This window comes from Phocoena phocoena, chromosome 14 (assembly GCF_963924675.1).
Source record: "Phocoena phocoena chromosome 14, mPhoPho1.1, whole genome shotgun sequence".
NCBI lineage: Eukaryota > Metazoa > Chordata > Mammalia > Artiodactyla > Phocoenidae > Phocoena > Phocoena phocoena.
Window position 1 is genome coordinate 79122989 of NC_089232.1, and position 20427 is coordinate 79143415.

General features: G+C 45.1%; 1 protein-coding gene across 1 annotated transcript in view; it reads left to right on the forward strand.

Annotated features, from left to right (window-relative positions):
* Positions 1-13489, forward strand: part of NBAS (NBAS subunit of NRZ tethering complex) — a 363692-nt gene extending 350203 nt beyond the window's left edge. Inside the window, exon 52 of the mRNA XM_065891748.1 lies at positions 13088-13489. Within this exon, the coding sequence (XP_065747820.1) occupies positions 13088-13363 (276 nt within the window). The 3' untranslated portion in view covers positions 13364-13489. The remainder of the gene's footprint in view (positions 1-13087) is intronic.
* The last annotated feature ends 6938 nt before the right edge of the window (positions 13490-20427 follow it).

The following is a 20427-nucleotide window of genomic DNA, read 5'->3' on the forward strand; positions in this document are numbered from 1 at the left end:
AGGATCAAGTGAGTGTTTTCCTGTATCTCTTACAGATACCAATTGCCATTACACTGATCTATTTTTTTTAACATCTTTATTGGAGTATAACTGCTTTACAATGGTGTGTTAGTTTCTGCTGTATAACAAAGTGAATCAGCTATATGTACACAAATATCCCCGTATCCCCTCCCTCTTGCATCTCCCTCCCACCCTCCCTATGCCACCCCTCTAGGTGGTCACAAAGCACCGAGCTGATCTCCCTGTGCTCTGCAGCTGCTTCCCGCTAGCTATTTTACATTTGGTAGTGTATATATGTCCATGCCACTCTCACTTCGTCCCAGCTTACCCTTCCCCCTCCCCGTGTCCTCAAGTCCATTCTCTACGAAACTGACCTATTTTTACAATCACTGTTCTTTTGTCTCTTTTAGTACCAGGCTCTTTTTCTCAGAATTTTGGGCATATCTACTTATTTCTAAATACCATTTTAACTTGTACATACCTAGACCTGTTGCTTTCACCCATCTTCCTTCATCCTCAGCTGGTAGTTGGTCTTCTCCGTGAAGGAAGCTCTGCAACAGAATATCTCCCAATCGTCTCAGTTGGTTGCCTCTAGCGACAGGCAGCTCACTCCCTATGGGCTAACCTATTAGATTTCTAGACAGCTCTGATGGGTGGCTGCCTTACTTAGTGTGAACAGACATATAAAGCACCATTGTGCATAGGCTGGTACTGTGTGCCGGAGTGAGGAATGGGTAAGACATTTGTAAAGACGAAATAAAATACACATCCCTCTGTGTAGAGGAATTATCTCATCAGGAGATTGACATATGAAATAATAACACAAGGAATTAAGCAAAGTAGAAAGGGGGCAAGTACAAAGTTTGGAACTAGCCAAACTCAGGACCCCAGAATGGGTCGTAGAGGTGACCAAGCTTGAATCTTCAAAGATTCTCTCCCATTGTTAGATCCTCAGTCAGAGCATTGTCCTAATTTTGGCTTTAGAAGAGGTGTGTATGCTACTAAATCCCGTGCCAGGAGTGGAGCTGATGGTGTGCCGAGAAATGGAGTCTGAATGTCATGCAAATAGATAGAGAAAACAAAAAGTTACCGGCAGGCATTTTTCTTATTCCAAGTATACACTTCTATTGTCCTTTTATTTTTCTGCACTTGTAGTTGATATATTTAATAACTTTTATTAGTAATAGGATATGTAGCAGTGAGACAAATATCCTTCCCTAAAGTAAACAGTGCAATAATATTAAATAGACTTCTTTAAAGTAATTGAAATGAGGTCCTGCATGCATTGGGCTACTGGGATTTCAGCTTCTCTCCTTACTCTAATTACTCTTAGCTTCGTACAGATCCATAAAATCAAAGATTTAATTCAGAGAAGGTTCATTACCTATTGTTGAAACAGGAATTAAGCAGTTAACATTTTAATGGCTTGGAAGACAGTAGTGCTTCATGCTTTAATAAGTTTTTTTCTCCAAGATCTGCAAAGTTGCATTTATTCTCAAAAATTAATCACCGACCAAAAAAAAAAAAAATCACTGACAGAGAAGGCAAGCCTTTTACTCATTGTATGATATATGTAAGGCCTCTTTCTTCTTCTGTGCTTTATTCCTGATTTGTTTGACTGTAATAACTCCAGCCATTTACTGAACTTGAACTCTACACCAGGCATTGTGCTAGGCAGTTAAAAACATAGATTATCTCAACCTCTGTCTGTTGTCTGTATTTCACATGTGGAAACTGGGGCCTGGAGAGATTATCCTTAACAAGGTCATACATCTGTGTAGCTAAAAAGCCAGGATTGGAAACTGGTCTCTCACCCAAAAGCCTGTCTGCTTTCTCTTCACAAGATGACAACATCGCACTCTAATTCAGAATTATTTGATCAGAGGAATTAAATAGCTAATCCTCCTGGACTTCTGACATATTTATTTCAAACATCCAACTGACTCCAAAAGTGACCAAATATATTTTCTTCCTCAAGCCCTTAAAGCACCGATCCAGGAGCGGCCGGGAGCCCAGACAGTGACACAACCCAGTCGGGCAGACGGGTGAGGGCGAGCACCGGGCTCAGCGCCGCTCCAACTCCGGCATCGCGCTCCTGACCACTGCGCGGCCCACGGCAGACGGAGTCCGCGAGAGCGTGCCCCAGAGCTCGGGGCAGTTACCTGCCGAAGCTCCACTCCCGTGAAAGCAGTCCCTGCCGGCACCCTCCGCTTTCCTAGCCACTTGCCTGCCGTGTGGATGAAAGGCTCTTGGTGCTGCAGACAGGAGTCAGTGCTGTGCCTCTGAGGTGGGAGAGCCAACTTCAGGACACTGGTCCACAAGAGGCCTCCCAGCTCCACGTAATATCAAACGGTGAAAATCTCCAAGAGATCTCCATCCCAACACCAAGACCAAGCTTCACTCAACGACCAGCAAGCTACAGTGCTGGGCACCCTATGCCAAACAACTAGCAAGACAGGAACACAACCCCACCCATTAGCAGAGAGGCTGCCTAAAATCATAATAACTCCACAGACACCCCAAAACACACCACCAGAGGTGGATCTGCCCACCAGAAAGACAAGATCCAGCCTCATTCACCAGAACATAGGCACTAGTCCCCTCCACCAGGAAGCCTACACAACCCACTGAACCAACCTTAGCCACTGGGGACAGACACCAAAAACAACAGGAACTACGAACCTGCAGCCTGCAAAAAGGAGACCCCAAACACAGTAAGATAAGCAAAATGAGAAGACAGAAAAACACACAGCAGATGAAGGAGCAAGATAAAAACCCACCAGACCTAACAAATGAAGAGGAGATAGGCAGTCTACCTGAAAAAGAATTCAGAGTAATGATAGTAAAGACAATCCAAAATCTTGGAAATAGAAGAGAGCAAATGCAAGAAACATTTAACAAGGACCTAGAAGAACTAAAGATGAAATAAGCAACGATGAACAACACAATAAATGAAATTAAAAATTCTCTAGATGGGATCAATAGCAGAATTACTGAGACAGAAGAACGGATAAGTGACCTGGAACATAAAATAGTGGAAATAACTACCACAGAGCAGAATAAAGAAAAAAGAATGAAAAGAACTGAGGACAGTCTCAGAGACCTCTGGGACAACATTAAACACACCAACATTCGAATTATAGGGGTCCCAGAAGAAGAAGAGAAAAAGAAAGGGACTGAGAAAATATTTGAAGAGATTATAGTTGAAAACTTCCCTAATATGGGAAAGGAAATAGTTAATCAAGTCCAGGAAGCACAGAGAGTTCCATACAGGATAAATCCAAGGAGAAACACGCCAAGACACATATTAATCAAACTGTCAAAAATTAAATACAAAGAAAACATATTAAAAGCAGCAAGGGAAAAACAACAAATAATACACAAGGGAATGCCCATAAGGTTAACAGCTGATCTTTCAGCAGAAACTCTGCAAGCCAGAAGGGACTGGCATGACATATTTAAAGTGATGAAGGAGAAAAACCTACAACCAAGATTACTCTACCCAGCAAGGATCTCATTCAGATTTGATGGAGAAATTAAAACCTTTACAGACAAGCAAAAGCTGAGAGAGTTCAGCACCATCAAACCAGCTTTACAACAAATGCTAAAGGATCTTTTCTAGGCAAGAAACACAAGAGAAGGAAAAGACCTACAATAACAGACCCAACACAATTAAGAAAATGGGAAAAGGAACATACAAATAGATAATTACCTTAAATGTAAATGGATTAAATGCTCCCACCAGAAGACACAGACCGGCTGAATGGATACAAAAACAAGACCCATATATATGCTGTCTACAAGAGGTCCACTTCAGACCTAGAGACACATACAGACTGAAAGTGAGGGGATGGAAAAACATATTCCATGCAAATGGAAACCAAAAGAAAGCTGGAGTAGCAATTCTCATATCAGACAAAATAGACTTTAAAATAAAGACTATTACAAGAGACAAAGAAGGACACTACATAATGATCAAGGGATCGATCCAATAAGAAGATATAACAATTGTAAATATCTATGCACCTAACATAGGAGCACCTCAGTACATAAGGCAAATACTAACAGCCATATAAGGGGAAATCGACAGTAACGCATTCATAGTAGGGAACTTTAACACCCCACTTTCACCAATGGACAGATCATCCAAAATGAAAATAAATAAGGAAACACAAGCTTTAAATGATACATTAAACAAGATGGACTTAATTGATATTTATAGGACATTGCATCCAAAAACAACAGAATACACATTTTTCTCAAGTGCTCATGGAACGTTCTCCAGGATAGATCACATCTTGGGTCACAAATCAAGCCTTGGTAAATTTAAGAAAATTGAAATTGTATCAAGTATCTTTTCCGGCCACAACACTATGAGACTAGATATCAATTACAGGAAAAGATCTGTAAAAAATACAAACACATGGAGGCGAAGCAATACTTAATAACGAAGTGATCATTGAAGAAATCAAAGAGGAAATCAAAAAATACCTAGAAACAAATGACAATGGAGACACGACGACCCAAAACCTGTGGCATGCAGCAAAAGCAGTTCTAAGAGGGAAGTTTATAGCAATACAATCCTACCTTAAGAAACAGGAAACATCTTGAATAAACAACCTAACCTTTCACCAAAAGCAATTAGAGAAAGAAGAACAAAAAACCCCCAAAGTTAGTAGAAGGAAAGAAATCATAAAGATCAGATCAGAAATAAATGAAAAAGAAATGAAGGAAATGATAGCAAAGATCAGTAAAACTAAAAGCTGGTTCTCTGAGAAGATAAACAAAATTGATAAACCATTAGCCAGACTCATCAAGAAAAAAAAGGGAGAAGACTCAAATCATAGAATTAGAAATGAAAAAGTAGAAGTAACAACAGACACTGCAGAAATACAAAAGATTGTGCGAGATTACTACAAGCAACTCTATGCCAATAAAATGGACAACCTGGAAGAAATGGACACATTCTTAGAAATGCACAACCTGCCAAGACTGAATCAGGAAAAAATAGAAAATATGAACAGACCAATAACAAGCACTGAAATTGAAACTGTGATTAAAAATCTTCCAACAAACAAAAGCCCAGGACCAGATGGCTTCACAGGCGAATTCTATCAAACATTTAGAGAAGAGCTAAAACCTATCCTTCTTAAACTCTTCCAAAATATAGCAGAGGGAGGAACACTCCCAAACTCACTCTACGAGGCCACCATCACCCTGATACCAAAACCAGACAAGGATGTCACAAAGAAAGAAAACTACAGGCCAATATCACTGATGAACATAGATGCAAAAATCCTCAACAAAATACTAGCAAACAGAATCCAGCAGTACATTAAAAGGATCATACACCATGATCAAGTGGGGTTTATTTCAGGAATGCAAGGATTCTTCAATATACACAAGTCAATCAACGTGATACACCATATTAACAAATTGAAGGAGAAAAACCATATGATCATCTCAATAGATGCAGAGAAAGCTTTCGACAAAATTCAACACCCATTTATGATAAAAACCCTGCAGAAAGTAGGCATAGAGGGAACTTTCCTCAACATAATAAAGGCCATATATGACAAACCCACAGCCAATATCATTCTCAATGGTGAAAAACTGAAAGCATTTCCAGTAAGATCAGGAACAAGAGAAGGTTGCCCACTCTCACCACTCTTATTCAACATAGCTTTGGAAGTTTTAGCCACAGCAATCAGAGAAGAAAAGGAAATAAAAGGAATCCAAATCAGAAAAGAAGAAGTAAAGCTGTCACTGTTTGCAGATGACATGATACTATACATAGAGAATACTAAAGATGCTACCGGAAAACTACTAGAAGTAATCAATGAATTTGGTAAAGTAGCAGGATACAAAATTAGTGCACAGAAATCTCTGGCATTTCTATACACTAATGATGAAAAATCTGAAAGTGAAATCAAGGAAACACTCCCTTTACCATTGCAACAAAAAGAATGAAATATCTAGTAATAAACCTACCTAAGGAGACAAAAGACCTGTATGCAGAAAATTATAAGATGCTGATGAAAGAAATTAAAGATAATACAAACAGATGGAGAGATATACCATGTTCTTGGATTGGAAGAATCAACATTGTGAAAATGACTCTACTACCCAAAGCAATCTACAGATTCAATGCAATCCCTATCAAACTACCACTGGCATTTTTCACAGAGCTAGAACAAAAAATTTCGCAATTTGTATGGAAACACCAAAGACCCTGAATAGCCAAAGCAATCTTGAGAACGAAAAATGGAGCTGGAGGAATCAGGCTCCCTGACTTCAGACTATACTACAAAGCTACAGTAATCAAGACAGTATGGTACTGGCTCAAAAACAGAAATATAGATCAATGGAACAGGATAGAAAGCCCAGAGATAACCCCACACACATATGGTCACCTTATCTTTGATAAAGGAGGCAGGAATATACAGTGGAGAAAGGACAGCCTCTTCAATAAGTGGTGCTGGGAAGACTGGACAGGTACATGTAAAAGTATGAGATTAGATCACTCCCTAACACCATACACAAAAATAAGCTCAAAATGCATTAAAGGCCTAAATGTAAGGCGAGAAACTATCAAACTCTTGGAGGAAAACATAGGTAGAACACTCTATGACATAAATCACAGCAAGATCCTTTTTGACCCACCTCCTAGAGAAATGGAAATAAAAACAAAAATAAACAAATGGGACCTAGTGAAACTGCAGAGCTTTTGCACATCAAAGGAAACCATAAACAAGACCAAAAGACAGCCCTCAGAATGGGAGAAAATATTTGCAAATGAAGCAACTGACAAAGGATTAATCTCCAAAATTTACAAGCAGCTCATGCAGCTCAATAAGAAAAAAAACAAACAACCCAATCTAAAAATGGGCAGAAGACCTAAATAGACATTTCTCCAAAGAAGATATACAGACTGCCAACAAACACATGAAAGAATGCTCAACATCATTAATCATTAGGGAAATGCAAATCAAAACTACCATGAGATAGTCATCTCACACCAGTCAGAATGGCCATCATCAAAAAATCTAGAAACAGTAAATGCTGGAGAGGGTGTGGAGAAAAGGGAACACTCTTGCACTGCTGGTGGGAATGTGAATTGGTACAGCCACTATGGAAAACAGTATGGAGGTTCCTTAAAAAACTACAAATAGAACTACCATATGACCCAGCAATCCCACTACTGGGCATATACCCTGAGAAAACCATAGTTCAAAAAGAGTCATGTACCAAAATGTTCTATTTACAATAGCTCTATTTACAGCTCTATTTACAATAGCCAGGAGATAGAAACAACCTAAGTGTCCATCATTGGATGAATGGATAAAGAAGATGTGGCACATATATACAATGGAATGTTACTCAGCCATAAAAAGAAACGAAATTGAGCTATTTGTAATGAGGTGGGTAGACCTAGAGTCTGTCATACAGAGTGAAGTAAGTCAGAAAGAAAAAGACAAATACCGTATGCTAACACATATATATGGAATTTAAGGAAAAAAAATGTCATGAAGAACCTAGGGGTAAGACAGGAATAAAGACACAGACCTACTAGAGAACGGACTTGAAGATATGGGGAGGGGGAAGGGTAAGCTGTGACAAAGTGAGAGAGTGGCATGGACATATATACACTACCAAACGTAAAATAGATAGCTAGTTGGAAGCAGCCGCATAGCACAGGGAGATCAGCTCGGGGCTTTGTGACCACCTAGAGGGGTGGGATAGGGAGGGTGGGAGGGAGGGAGACACAAGAGGGAAGAGATATGGGAACATATGTATATGTATACCTGATTCACTTTGTTATAAAGCAGAAACTAACACACCATTGTAAAGCAATTATACGCCAATAAAGATGTTAAAAAAAAAAAAAGCACCAATCCAGCTGTCGTCAGGGATGTTGATTTTCCCCAGACCATACACCAAAGTGATTCCCGACCAATTAAATAGTTAAGATATTTTTAAAATCAGAAAATTATATATATGTATATGTATATATACACACACCCACACAAACATACACATACACGCATACATATCAGATCCTTCAAGCCAGTATAGCTTCCAAGCTTTAAAGCAATAGGAAAAGGATCACAAAGGAACAGATCCTTTCCTATGATATAAAAATGTAAAGCTTCTACAAGACAACAAATAACCAAAACAGAATTGCCAACAACAGATTAGAATGTCCATTATATCAATAACCAAAATCAAATTTAATGTTTAAGTTATACAAAGAACTCCTTCACATGTGGAAAATGATGTTGAAACTCCAGTTAATGAGCAAAGGATTTGATCCTTCCCACAAGAAAAAATAAAAATGACAGGAAATATATGGAAAAAATTCATTCTTGCAAATAAACAAATTAAAATAAAATCATCTTTGAGGTACCTATGCATATCTCCTAAATTAGCAAAATGAGTTTCTTTTCAAAACAATAACATCCAAAGCTGAGAAGTTTGCAGTGGAACTGACACACTCCTCCCCTGATAGCAACCCTGTGAGCTGGACAGTCCACGTCACTGTGTGACTGCACTGCTCTCACATCCTCAGCCGAAAATGGTTTCCGATGCTTTGCCCCATGTATTGGTCTGCTCAGGCTGCCATAACAAAGTACCACAGACTGGGCAACTCACACACTAGAAATTTGTTTTCTTGCAATCCTGGAGGCCCAGAGGCCAAGATCAAGGTGTCAGGGGGATTGATTTCTTCTGAGGCCTCTCTCCGTGACTTGTAGATGGTTGCTTTCCCCCTGTGTCCACATGTGGTTGCCTTTGGGTTTATGTGTGTGTCATCTTCTCTTCTCATAAAGACACCAATGAAACTGGATTAGGATTCACCCAGATGACTCATTAAACCTTATTGACCTGTTTAAAGGCCCTGTCTCCAAATACAGTCACATTTTCATGTATTGGGGGGTAAGACTTCAATATATGAATTTGGGGGGATACATGACATCCCATAAGACCCCAGTTATACCTCTCCTAATAGTTTATTTTAAGGAGATAATTCAAATGAAGAAAGGATATATGTAAAAACCATTCACTTGTAGTGTTTCAATAATATCAAATGATTATAAACAGCTATTTATAGCAGGGGAAGTTAAAAAACTTGTTCAATAGACTACTTTGCAGCCATTAAATTTTTTTTTTTTTTTTTTTTCGGTACACGGGCCTCTCACTGTTGTGGCCTCTCCCGTTGCGGAGCACAGGCTCCGGACGCGCAGGCTCAGCGGCCATGGCTCACGGGCCCAGCCGCTCCGCGGCATGTGGGATCTTCCCGGACCGGGGCACGAACCCGTGTCCCCTCCATCGGCAGGTGGACTCTCAACCACTGCGCCACCAGGGAAGCCCCATTAACCTTTTTAGGAATGAAAACTGTGTGAAAATCGTTTTTTAGAATTCTCAACATATGAGAAAGGTAGGTACAAGTGTCACAGGATTGATTGTGGAAATATATTTGCATATAGATAATTACTAGAGAGAAAAGGAGGATAAACTAATTTTCTTGTGATCCTGATACAGAAGACTTCTTTCTTTTTTAAAACTATTTCCATTTTTTTCTTTTTATTTCACAAAGAAAAATCAAGTGGGTTAGAATGAGTAATTCTAACTGGTAAGACAGTTGTAGGCTTCTGTGGTAGGTAGTACTAGATGATTAGTGGCTTAAGTTAGGATTTTAGTCAAAAACAAGAAAAACGAAGACAAGCTGAGGCTTGACAAAGTAACGTAGCAGCTCCACGACGTCGCGATGACGCCAGGAGCTCTGCTGCGCTGAGGAAGACCCAGGCTGGCCTTGGTGCCCCTGAGGCAGGCGGCTTGGCGTGTGCGGAGGAGCGGTTCTGGCTGCCTGTGACCGCGGGCAATGCTGGGCAATCCTCTCCTTCTCTGACTCTCAGGCTCCTCTTCGTTAAAACGCAGTTGTTGCACTGGGTCCTTAGAAAGGCCTTCTCTTACTTTCTGTATTCTTTCATTCTCTGTTTTGTCGCAAATATGTACAGAATAAATATGCAGTGTTTTCCTTGCACATGACAATTATAAAGTATACTCTGGCCATCCTGTACATCTTGCAAAGAGCCGGAATCAGATAGAAGGCCAGAGAAAGGAAACAGAGTCAGCCCTGCATTTTCCCAGCATTTGCTTATGAGGAACTAAAGCAGAATTTCCCCCACGCCCTCCCCTGGCCACGGCCCAGGCTCAGTGGAGGTCCACGGTCTCTGCCTCCACCTCTCTCTAGGGAACCTCTGAGCGGGCCAGGACCACAGGGGAGATATCGGAGTTCACTTCCGTGACTATAGCCTTAGGCTTCCTCAGCCGGGATGGTAGATGGAGAGCTTTTGGAGGGTGGACACCCACCCTGCCTTAGGACACGGGCAGTTATCCGGAAGGCACATCCAGTGGGAAACCAATTTTCAGGATGTCATTGCGCTGGAGAGAAGCAAACAGAAGAGGGGATCAGAGGGGCAGCATTCACAGAACCCCTGTCGCTTCCTCGAGCTGGAAAAATCCATCATTCCCTTTCTGGGAGCCTTTCAGGCCCGCAGAGGGAGGGGTCATGAGTCAACAGAAAGAATAATAAAGGTGTCCTAGCCTTGAAGGCTTATTCAGGGCAGCAAAGAAAGTACCACACTGCGGTGTTTGGATGCTGAGACTTTTATCCACGTATTTTATCAAACATTTGCCTGTAGCATCCTGGCACACACTCTGTTCTCTCCTGGAGGGTCAGGTGGAAGGATTCTTTATTTTTAACAGTGAACCAAACTAACAACACGCACAGTAACTCAGCCGCCACTCGTGCACTTGTGTGTGCGCCCGCGCTCACACGAGCGTGTGTCGAGGCTGCGGTGTACCGTGAAAGGACGCGAGCTTTGGAGTTCCTCATTCTTCACGTGTTCATTCCACAGATCTTGCTGGGCTCCTCCCATGAGGCCCACGCTCTTCTGGGCCTGGGGCTGCAGGGTGAACAGAGGACACACCGTCCCTGCTCTGCAGGAGCTCGTAGTCTGGGTCGGTGGGGGCGGGGGGACAAACGGTAAACGCACGCACTAGTCAGAGCTGAGGGCTCCTGGGCGGCAGCAGCCTTACGATGCTCGACACATGGCTCCGAGCTCACTGAGCCTCGGTTTATGCGTCTGTCAAATGAGATCAGAACAGTCTTAAAGGGATGTTTTAAGGCTTACAGAGAAGGTGCCTCAGTGGCACGTGAGGGCCTCTCAGGAAGTGGCAGGCACCGTGATGGAGTTCAGGTCCTGGTTCCTACGCTGGAGCAAAAGAGAAAGGAGGGAAAGAAGACGTGCAGAACCTTCTTAAGCAGCCGCCCCAGCGGGGAGGATGGAAAGCTCTTCTGCCACTTTCAGCAGCAGAAAAACTGGTCTCGTACCAGTTGCTTTTGTCACCACCTCTAAAAACGAAAACAAACAAAAAGTGGGCAATTGAATTCAACGTCAGTGTCTTCCCGAGTCAGAGGTGGATGAGTGGAATGTAACGGTTGATGGAATGAGAGGCTGAAGAAAAGATGCCCAGAGTTTGCAGGACTCTTCAGTTCTGAGTCTAGAGTCTTGTTCAATCGCGTACGTATGCACTTTACAAAAATGTGACAGGTTTCAGTGAGGTAGGCTCATTCAGCCATTTAACGAGTGCGAATTAAACTGCGTGCTGAAATGAAAAGGGCTGCAACCCCCCGTGCCCTCAAGAAGCTCCCAGGGTGGTAGGAAGGCAGCCGGACCAAGCACCATAATACAGCGCAGAGAGGCGTGTGTACGGCGTCCTGGAGTGTGGGGTGAGGGGTTCAGCTTGGCCAGGAGATCTAGCGGAAGTGTCACCAAGAAGATGGCACTGGAGCTGACATCTTTGTGGGGTTTTGAAGGATCACTGCTTGGTAGGAAAGATAGGCGCCGGCTGGTAGTGGGCAGTAACTTTTATTCTCAGAACTTCTTTTGTTTTAATCCTTGCAGCCAGTCGACACCCTTGACCTTGTCTCCAGTAGCCTTCCCTCCTTGTCACAGAACACTCACGCCATGTACAGTTACGTAATAGAGTTGGTCCAAACATGAGATAATTGGCTTTGAAATGCCACATTATTTGTGGTTACTACACCCCAAACTATTAAAAAGTGCACAGTGACACGAAGAAGAAGCTGTCGTGAAGCTGTTTTATGACACCCCAATGTAAATGAGAAGCTCTGAATTTTGGTCTGTGATTCGTGTTGACTTGATTCCTTATGAAAATATGGACAATAGTAAAACAAAAAAATATAAGCTAAGTGTCAAAGCCATGGAAAACCATGCATAGGCCAAGAGGATAAGACCAGGGAGGAAGTACAGAAAATATGCAACTGAAAGAGCGCAGAAAACTTGTTTTAAAAAAGGTGAGTTTGGTGCTGAGCTTTCTAGAGGCTTAAGCAAGAACACCTCCTGTCGGTTACCCTATTTACAACAGTGGGGTTGATGGTTGTACTTTCTCGATGGAGTAGAAAAAGGGTTTTCTTGTTCCGAAAAGAATTTTTTTCACAGGGATCTACATAAAGGAGAGGTTTGAGGTTAAAGAATATGGACCATGGTGAAGCACAAATGAAATGGTAAATGTGGTTGTTCACAAGCTCGAGCTTTGAAGTCATGCTGACCCGAATTCAGATTCTGGCTCCACAGTTTACCGACCGCGATGTTAAGCGAAATTCTTAGCCATGAGTTTCCTAATCTGTGAAGTCAGGAGGTTAAAGTGCTGGCTTCACAGGGTAGACCAAGAGGACTCAGTGAAGGAGCACACGTCCGGCACTTAGCACAGCTTCTGACACTCGATGTGGGAGCTGCCACTGTGATCCCAGGGCGTCTTGGTACATGGCCATGTCTTACGTGAAAAGGAGACCGGGTCTGCCATCCCGTGTGTGTGACGCCGGAGACGCTCGTGCCCTGTGTGTGCTTCTCGGAACAGGCGCTGTTAGCCAGGGTAAAGGGGTTTCTGATGACAAAGGCAGAAGGGCAGCGCCCAGCACAGCAGCGGGGATGTGTCTGTGTCTGCCGGTGGGGAGTCAGCAACGCCCGCCCCTCACGCCTGCCTGTCTTACCTCTTGCAGGTGAATGATTCAAACTGCGACCGAGAACTTCTCTCCCTGCTCCTGGACGCCAAGCTCTTGGTGAAGTGCGTCTCCACTCCCTTCTACCCACGTCTTGTCGAGCATCTCTTGGCCAGCCCCCAGCAAGGGCGCTGGGATGCAGAGGATCTGGCCAGACACCTGCGGGCAGCTGGCCACGAGGCCGAAGCCGGGTCACTCCTCCTGGCCGCGCGGGGCACCCATCGGGCCCTGAGGACCTTCAGCACGGCCCTGGGTGCGGCGCAGCACTGGGTGTGAGCACGCCCGCCCATGGCCACCGCCGTCACCAGGCTCAGCTGTTTCCAGAGGCAACATGTGTACCTGTCAGTTGTTCTCAGTGGTTTCAGCGAATTGCAAATAAAGCTGTATATAAATGATGAGCAAGCTGCCACTTTTTTTTTTTTTTTTACTTTGTTTTCTTTCTTATAGCGACTGGTTAACATACTTTCCTACTAAGAGAGACTGGACTCTTCTTGTTTATTTATTATTTATTTTTTAGACCGTCTCTTCTGATAGAATACAGTGTCTAAAACTTCAGTTCAGGCCGTTGGCTGCGGTGGTGGTGGAAGGGGAGAGCGTGTGGAATGGCCAGTGGCTGGAGCACGTCCTGGACGGAGGAAGGATGGACCTGGAGTCACGTCTCAGGTTAGTTATGCGACTTTGGGCAAAGTACTCCCTCTCAGAGCCTTAGTCTGTCCTGTAGAAAATGAGGGTTGTGTTATTTATCTCACAGGTTGTTGTGTGTCATGTGAGGCTCTGTCAGATACTTAGCAGGGGCCCAGGAAATGTTACCTCTTCCCCCACGTCACTCATGTAGATGAATTGTGATTTGAAGGCCACAGGTAGATGATCAATACCAGCACACGATGGCTGCCTATTGATTAGGGGCCTCCAAACCTGTCAACGTCTCCGTAGAAGGCTGACGGGTTTGCATGTCTGTAGAACCTCTGTAACCGGGGGGTGGGCTGACAGAGCCAGCCAGGATTGGCTGTCGGGGGGTCACTGACTAACACACAGCCAATCATAACAGGGGCGTGGTTAGCAACACCCTTGGGAAAAGCAGCACAGAAAGGGAATTCCCTGTGCAGGACCATAAGGACCCCGATGCACAACTCACTGGCACGTGCTTCCACTGCAGAAGTGTGCGCTTGAAGGTGAAGGTTCTCGGCTGGAAGTCCTGGGCTTAGCTCTCGTGAAAGCCTCACACCAGGTTCAACCCACAGCAACCACCCCTAGGCAGCAGTTGGCAGGGAGCAAACTCCGTGACCAAAGGACCATCGGAGGATCTGTCTGATGTACACTGGTCTTTACCACGACCCCAAAGAAATATTTGGAGAGAGAGAGAGAAGGTGGCCGTGTACTCATAAGAATGTTTAGTCTAGATAGATAATGTCATCTAGGACAATCCTTTACTACAATGAATAATTTTTAATTAAAGTAATGTGGAAAGGCTGCCTCTGGTCAATTTCCATATTGCTCTGTCAGAGCCATTGGACTGAGTGTTATGTGGCTCACTGAGCGTTGTTGACGTGTGGCATATTGGGACAGCCTAGTCTTCACCTTTCCTCCCCACACTCCCACCAATGCCACACACATACCTGGTTGTGTCCACCCTCTCTGTAAGAGTAAGTTCACTTCACCTCACTTTACCTGTCATCATCACCATCACCATCATCACCATCATCATCACTATCATCATCATCACCATCGTCACCATCACCATCATCACCATCATCACCATCACTATCATCACCATCACCATCATCACCATCATCACCATCATCACCATCATCATCACCACCATCATCATCACCATCATCACCATCATCACCATCATCACCATCATCATCACCATCATCACCATCATCGTCACCATCGTCTTCACCGTCTGTCATCACTGGCTTCATTTCATTTCTGCTCCTATGGGTGTAGCTAGAGTCTTCTGACAGGAAAAAGGTTTTGTCATCTTTGGAGGAAGATTTGCTGGCATAAAAGCCCACTCCGCTGACTTCTGACCGGTTGTTTATTCTAGGATTGAGTTCCTTGCCTGAGCCTTCAGCAGCACCTGGAATCTGAGAATGGCTTGTACAAGCTTCGAGATGCTTCTGAGGAAAAGTCTCAGCGTAATTCTCCCAAATTAGATAACATCTGTCCAGACTGATCCCCGAGGTCACAAAGGCCTTCCTAGAACTGTGGTGCTGCCAGCTGTACAGATGGCATTAATCCAGCCAGGAAGCATGCCTACTGGCAACTTTGGTTTTCCCTAACCTTCCAGCCGACTTCCATCATTTCAACTGATTGTAAACAAAGTAAGCAGTATTCTGAGATAACATAGTCCATTTCAGTGGAATCCATCTAGAGATGTTTTTCTTCTAATTGCAGAATTAGAGGCCTTAGACATCAGTATTGCATCCCGACTATATGAATCTATAAATGAGGCCCAGAGGGCGCCAGGCCAGCAGTGAGTGTGGGTCTCCACATCCAAGCCACCCACCCCGAAATGCTCACGAGGAAGGGATTCCCTCGTATAACCTATGTTGCTCTGATCTGACTCACGTCCTTGCTTATCAGAAACCAAATTTCCAAGATTTGAACACTTTCTATGGGGAAAAAAAAGCAAAGAAACAAAGGGAATAATTCCAGATTCGCGTCAATTGCCTAAATGCTCTAGAAGGCTCAGTTGGGCTTTACAATGTTCTGTTGGTATTTAGATGCTCACCATAATGTTAAAGAAGGAATATGTTGTCTTTCTTATCGTAAAAAATTTGTCCCAGACCTTTCTCTTTGAAAACAAAGAGTAAGAAAGGGATGCTCGGGCCCTCACTCACTCACGCTCAGATTTCGTAGCCTTCCTTGCCTGGACAGTGCACGCCAGAGTGAGCAGAGTAGGGAGTGAGCCTTTGGTGTCAGATGGCCTAGGTGTGAAGACCGTGAGACCTTCAGGCAAAGCACTTCCTCTGGCTCAGCCTCACTTTCTCATGCATGAGTTGGGCTAATCCTGCCTCTCCAGGTATTTGCAGTTCAAAGATAATGCCATTGCACCGCAGCCGCCCAGCGCGCCCTGTGACCTGCTGGGGCCCCACTCCACCAAGGGCCTCCTCTGACAACGGTGCTGGGCCCCTGCTTCGGCTGCAGAAATTCTCTCCCAAACGTATACCCCAAGCTTTAAGTGCACTCACTAATTTCATCCTCATTACAACCTTATAGGGGGAAATGAGGTACAGAGAGGGTCAGTAATTTGTCCAAGGACACAAAGCCAGCAAGTAATGGAACCACGATGCAGTCGTAGGTCATCTGATTCAGAGCGTAGCCCTTGGCCGTGATGCTGTACGAGGTGTATTAACTCCAGTCCTCACAGCTCTTGAGGTGCTCGGTGAGGAACCTGGGCGAGTTTCCTGGAGGGCATGTGAATGACACTAGGCTGTGTTGGCCATCCCTCCCTTCCATTCATGAACCGATGATATTGTGGCACAGGGGGCTCTGAAATGCCCTTTGAGTCTTTCACCTGCCCACTGACATCCCAGCCTTCTGAAAGGTGGGGGTGCCCTTCATCTCTCTGCTCAAGAGCCCTAATCCTGAGACGTACAGACTCCCCCGCTTCTCCCAGAAGACCCCTAGGCCTTTGTTCAAACCTTCCCTAGCGTTCCAGATTTCCCAGAAGGTGCAGTAGGTTTGACTACCATTTATTAACATTCTCTGTAGACAGTTATCATGGCCTCATGCAGCTTAACTACAACGAGGACGTGTAAAGTGTTAACACCTACGTTGAAGGTCTTCGGGCCCAGTGTAACAATCAGGGCTGCACCTTAGAATCACCCGAGGAGAATTGAAACCAGACTGATGCCGTGTCCCCAGCCCGACCCAGACCAATTACATTAGAACATCTAGGGGTGAGGCCCACGTGATGTTACATCACGGCCAGTTGAGGGAGCAGGCTTTATGTCTTTGGCTTCTCATCTCCTGGCCATGTCTCTGGCCCCTTTCTCCATGCCAGTCCAGCCCCGCTCCAGAGGGCTTGGCTGGTCGAGGACGAGGCTGGCGTCCTCCGGCTGGGAGTGACCTACTTCTCCCCGGCCCTCGCCTGCAGCTGCACTGGAGCTAACTTTAAAAGGAAGCGAGCACTTTAGAAGAGAAGTGAAAAGGCCCATCACTTATTTAACCCGCAGCTAAATGTAGGCGTGGAGTTCAGGTGGGTCCCTGTGTCTGTTCCGTTTCCCCCTCACCTTGAATACTGGGTCTTATCTTTGGGGAAAGAAAACTCATTCCCATCAATGTAGCAGGAGAGCATTCAAACGCCGTTTTGCCCTATTGTTTGGAGACAGGCTGCCTTTTTCTTCAGTTCACTGTACACGCAGCCGCCCTCTCCTCTCATTTATCTCCTACAGCTGGGGATTTAGTAGCTCTTCTTTTTATTTACTTATTTATTTATTTATGGCTGCATTGGGTCTTTTTTTTTTAGTTTATTTTTAGCTGCATTGGGTCTTCGTTGCTGCATGCAGGCTTTCTCTAGTTGTGTCGAGCAGGGGCTGCTCTTCGTTGCGGTGCACAGGCTTCTCATCGCGGTGGCTTCTCTCGTTGCAGAGGGCTCTAGGCGCGCGGGCTTCAGTAGTTGTGGCTCGCGGGCTCAGTAGTTGTGGCTTGCGGACTCAGTAGTTGTGGCTCGCGGGCTCTGGAGTGCAGGCTCAGTAGCTGTGGTGCACGGGCTTAGTTGCTCCGCGGCATGTGGGATTTTCCCGGACCAGGGCTCGAACCCGTGTCCCCTGCACTGGCAGGCGGATTCTTAACCACTGCGCCAGCAGGGAAGCCCAGTATCTCTTCTTAAGAACTCCAAATTCATAAACTGAAGATGGCTTCGAAAACGGGAGAATAGGAAAATAGAGTACTCGGCGCTTACGGGCTTAAGAGGAAGAAAAGGAGGCTTCCTGTTTGAGGATCCATCCTTGGGATTTTCTCTTCACCGCCAGAGGGAGCCATGAGAAGCGGGGCTTGGTTTCCTATTGTTCTAATGAATCCAGAGTCCTGGCTCAGAGACTCACGCTGCAAACTTGGAGAACAACCGCTCACAGCTGAGAGCTGGGGAATGAGGTGCATCAGACCGTTAGGAGTGAAATGAAGAACAGCTCGGATTCTGATGCTGGGGGTAAATTCCTGGAGGTGGGGTCTCCTCCCCAGTGGTTGTCGGAGTTCTGGACGGGTGCCTCAGGCTCAAGAAGCGGGTTTCAGAAACCAAAGCCCTGGACAAAGGTCAGGGGGTGAGAGAAGCTGAAGGGTGTGAGATTCACCAGCCCTGGAGGGGGCCTGGGGGTGGGGGGATCCTGATGCGTAACTAACCAAGCCTGGGAGGTGGGTTTCACTCTCCGACAGGGACCCCTCAGCCTGGCTAATGGAACTGTGTTGTCTGGGCCAGCAACCTGCTTGTTGCCGAGGCAGCGAGGTTTATGAGAACGCGCTGGATGGGGTCAGGGATCTGGGTTTGAGAGCCTTCCTTGGCTAATTTATGACCTTGGCAGCGTCACTCCTTGGCTTTCTCTGTATCTGTTTCCTGTCTACACCTCTCCACTGCTGTGAGGCTCAGATTCATTGGGGAGCTCTTCCTCCGGGGCCTGGGGGCTGGGGAGGGGTGTCAGGATGAGGCACCCGGCTGGAGCCTGTGAAAGCCGTGCAGAAGGTCCATCTCTAGACAGGTGCATCTGCACAGGTGCAGCCACGGAGCAGCCTCTGAGGGCCGCAGGCGCAATCCCTAATCTCCCTCTGGTGCTCTCTTCAGCACTTGAATAGTCAAGGGCTCCCCACTGCACCTGAGTTGGGCTGAGGATTTAAATGGGCGTTCGACTGCCTGAGGATGGCGGCCCCGGTTACTGCCCCTTCACGTTGCCCGTCCTGTGGCAGAGCTGCAGGCCAGTGGCTGAATGGCCCAGGCTCAGGAGCCAAAGCCACCCTGTTCCTGGGAAAGAAGTGCCACCCAAACCCTGCCCGTTTCTCTCTTAGGAAAGAGACTGACTTTCTTATCTGGATACTTGAAGTTCACGTCAACACCACCAGCTACATCTCAGTGTTCTCCGTGCCGTGCCTCTGTCCTTCATCTCCCTGTGTCCAAGTTAGTCCTATTTACAACTTATTTCTTCCCAGGAGATGGGAGAAGGCCTCCTCCTGTCATTTGGTCGATTTGCTTGTAGCCCATTTTTTGAAAACAATTTTATTGGAGTATAGTAGATTTACAATGTTGTGTTAGTTTCAGGTGTACAGCAAAGTGAATCAGTTATACATATAGGCACTCTTTTTTTTTTTAGATTCTTTTCCCATACAGGCCATTACAGAGTACTGAGTAGAGTTTCCTGTGCTATACAGCAGGCTTTTATTAGTTATCTATTTTATATACAGTAGTGTGTATATGTCAATCCCAATGTCACAATTTATCCCTCCCCATCCCCTGGTTTGTAGCCCATTTCTAACAACTCCTTTGTTTTAAATGAAAGAAGACGTTTTGCTCTTCACTAGTACTAGCAATAAAAATAATAGAAGGTACTATTTATTGAGTACTTATATGTGTGCAATTTCTCTTAGATACATTAAGAGTTATCCACAAACCACTCCAGTGAGGAAAGTGATATTATTCTCCATTTATATACGAGAAGACCAACTCGGAGGGGTGAACTGACTTGCCTAAGGTCTCCCTACGAGGGAGGGTCAGGATTTGAACTCATGTCAACCTGAATCTAAAGCTCAACTTTTGCACGACACCGTACTTCTTGAGAATTCTGGCTTTCTGTGCCCAGCTAATAGTCTCAACAGCCATGCACTTTGATAAAAGGGGTCGACCACGGCCAGAGGGTCAGGAACCAATTGTCTCCTCGTGTAAAGAGATGATCCAAAATGTATCCAGGCTCTGTTAGGCAAAAGAGAAATTCTCTGAACCCTTTCATGTTAACTTCCTATTAAAGCAAAAGTTTTTCTCATCCTGCCCTAGAGGAGGGATGTTTCCACTTAGAAAAAAAAAAAGACCTTCTAATTCCAGGTAACCCCACACAGTTGGGAGAAAGCCCAGCTTTCCCACACTTAACTTCAGTCAGAGCTCCATCCGTGTGCCACCCTTTTTCTTTCAAACTCTCTCGGGATAGTAGGTGGGAAGAGACTGGCCCCTTTGTGAGAGAGCAGGAAATCAGAGACGTGGACTGGAGGGACCCTTGGAGGTAGGTCGCCTGGTCCTGCTTCCCACCCACCCTGCTGGGACTCCCTGCTCCAGCGCGTCCGGCAGGTCCTCCAGCCTCTGCGTGAAGGCTGTCTCGCAGAGCAGCTTGTCCCCGAGGTGGCAGTGTTAGCTT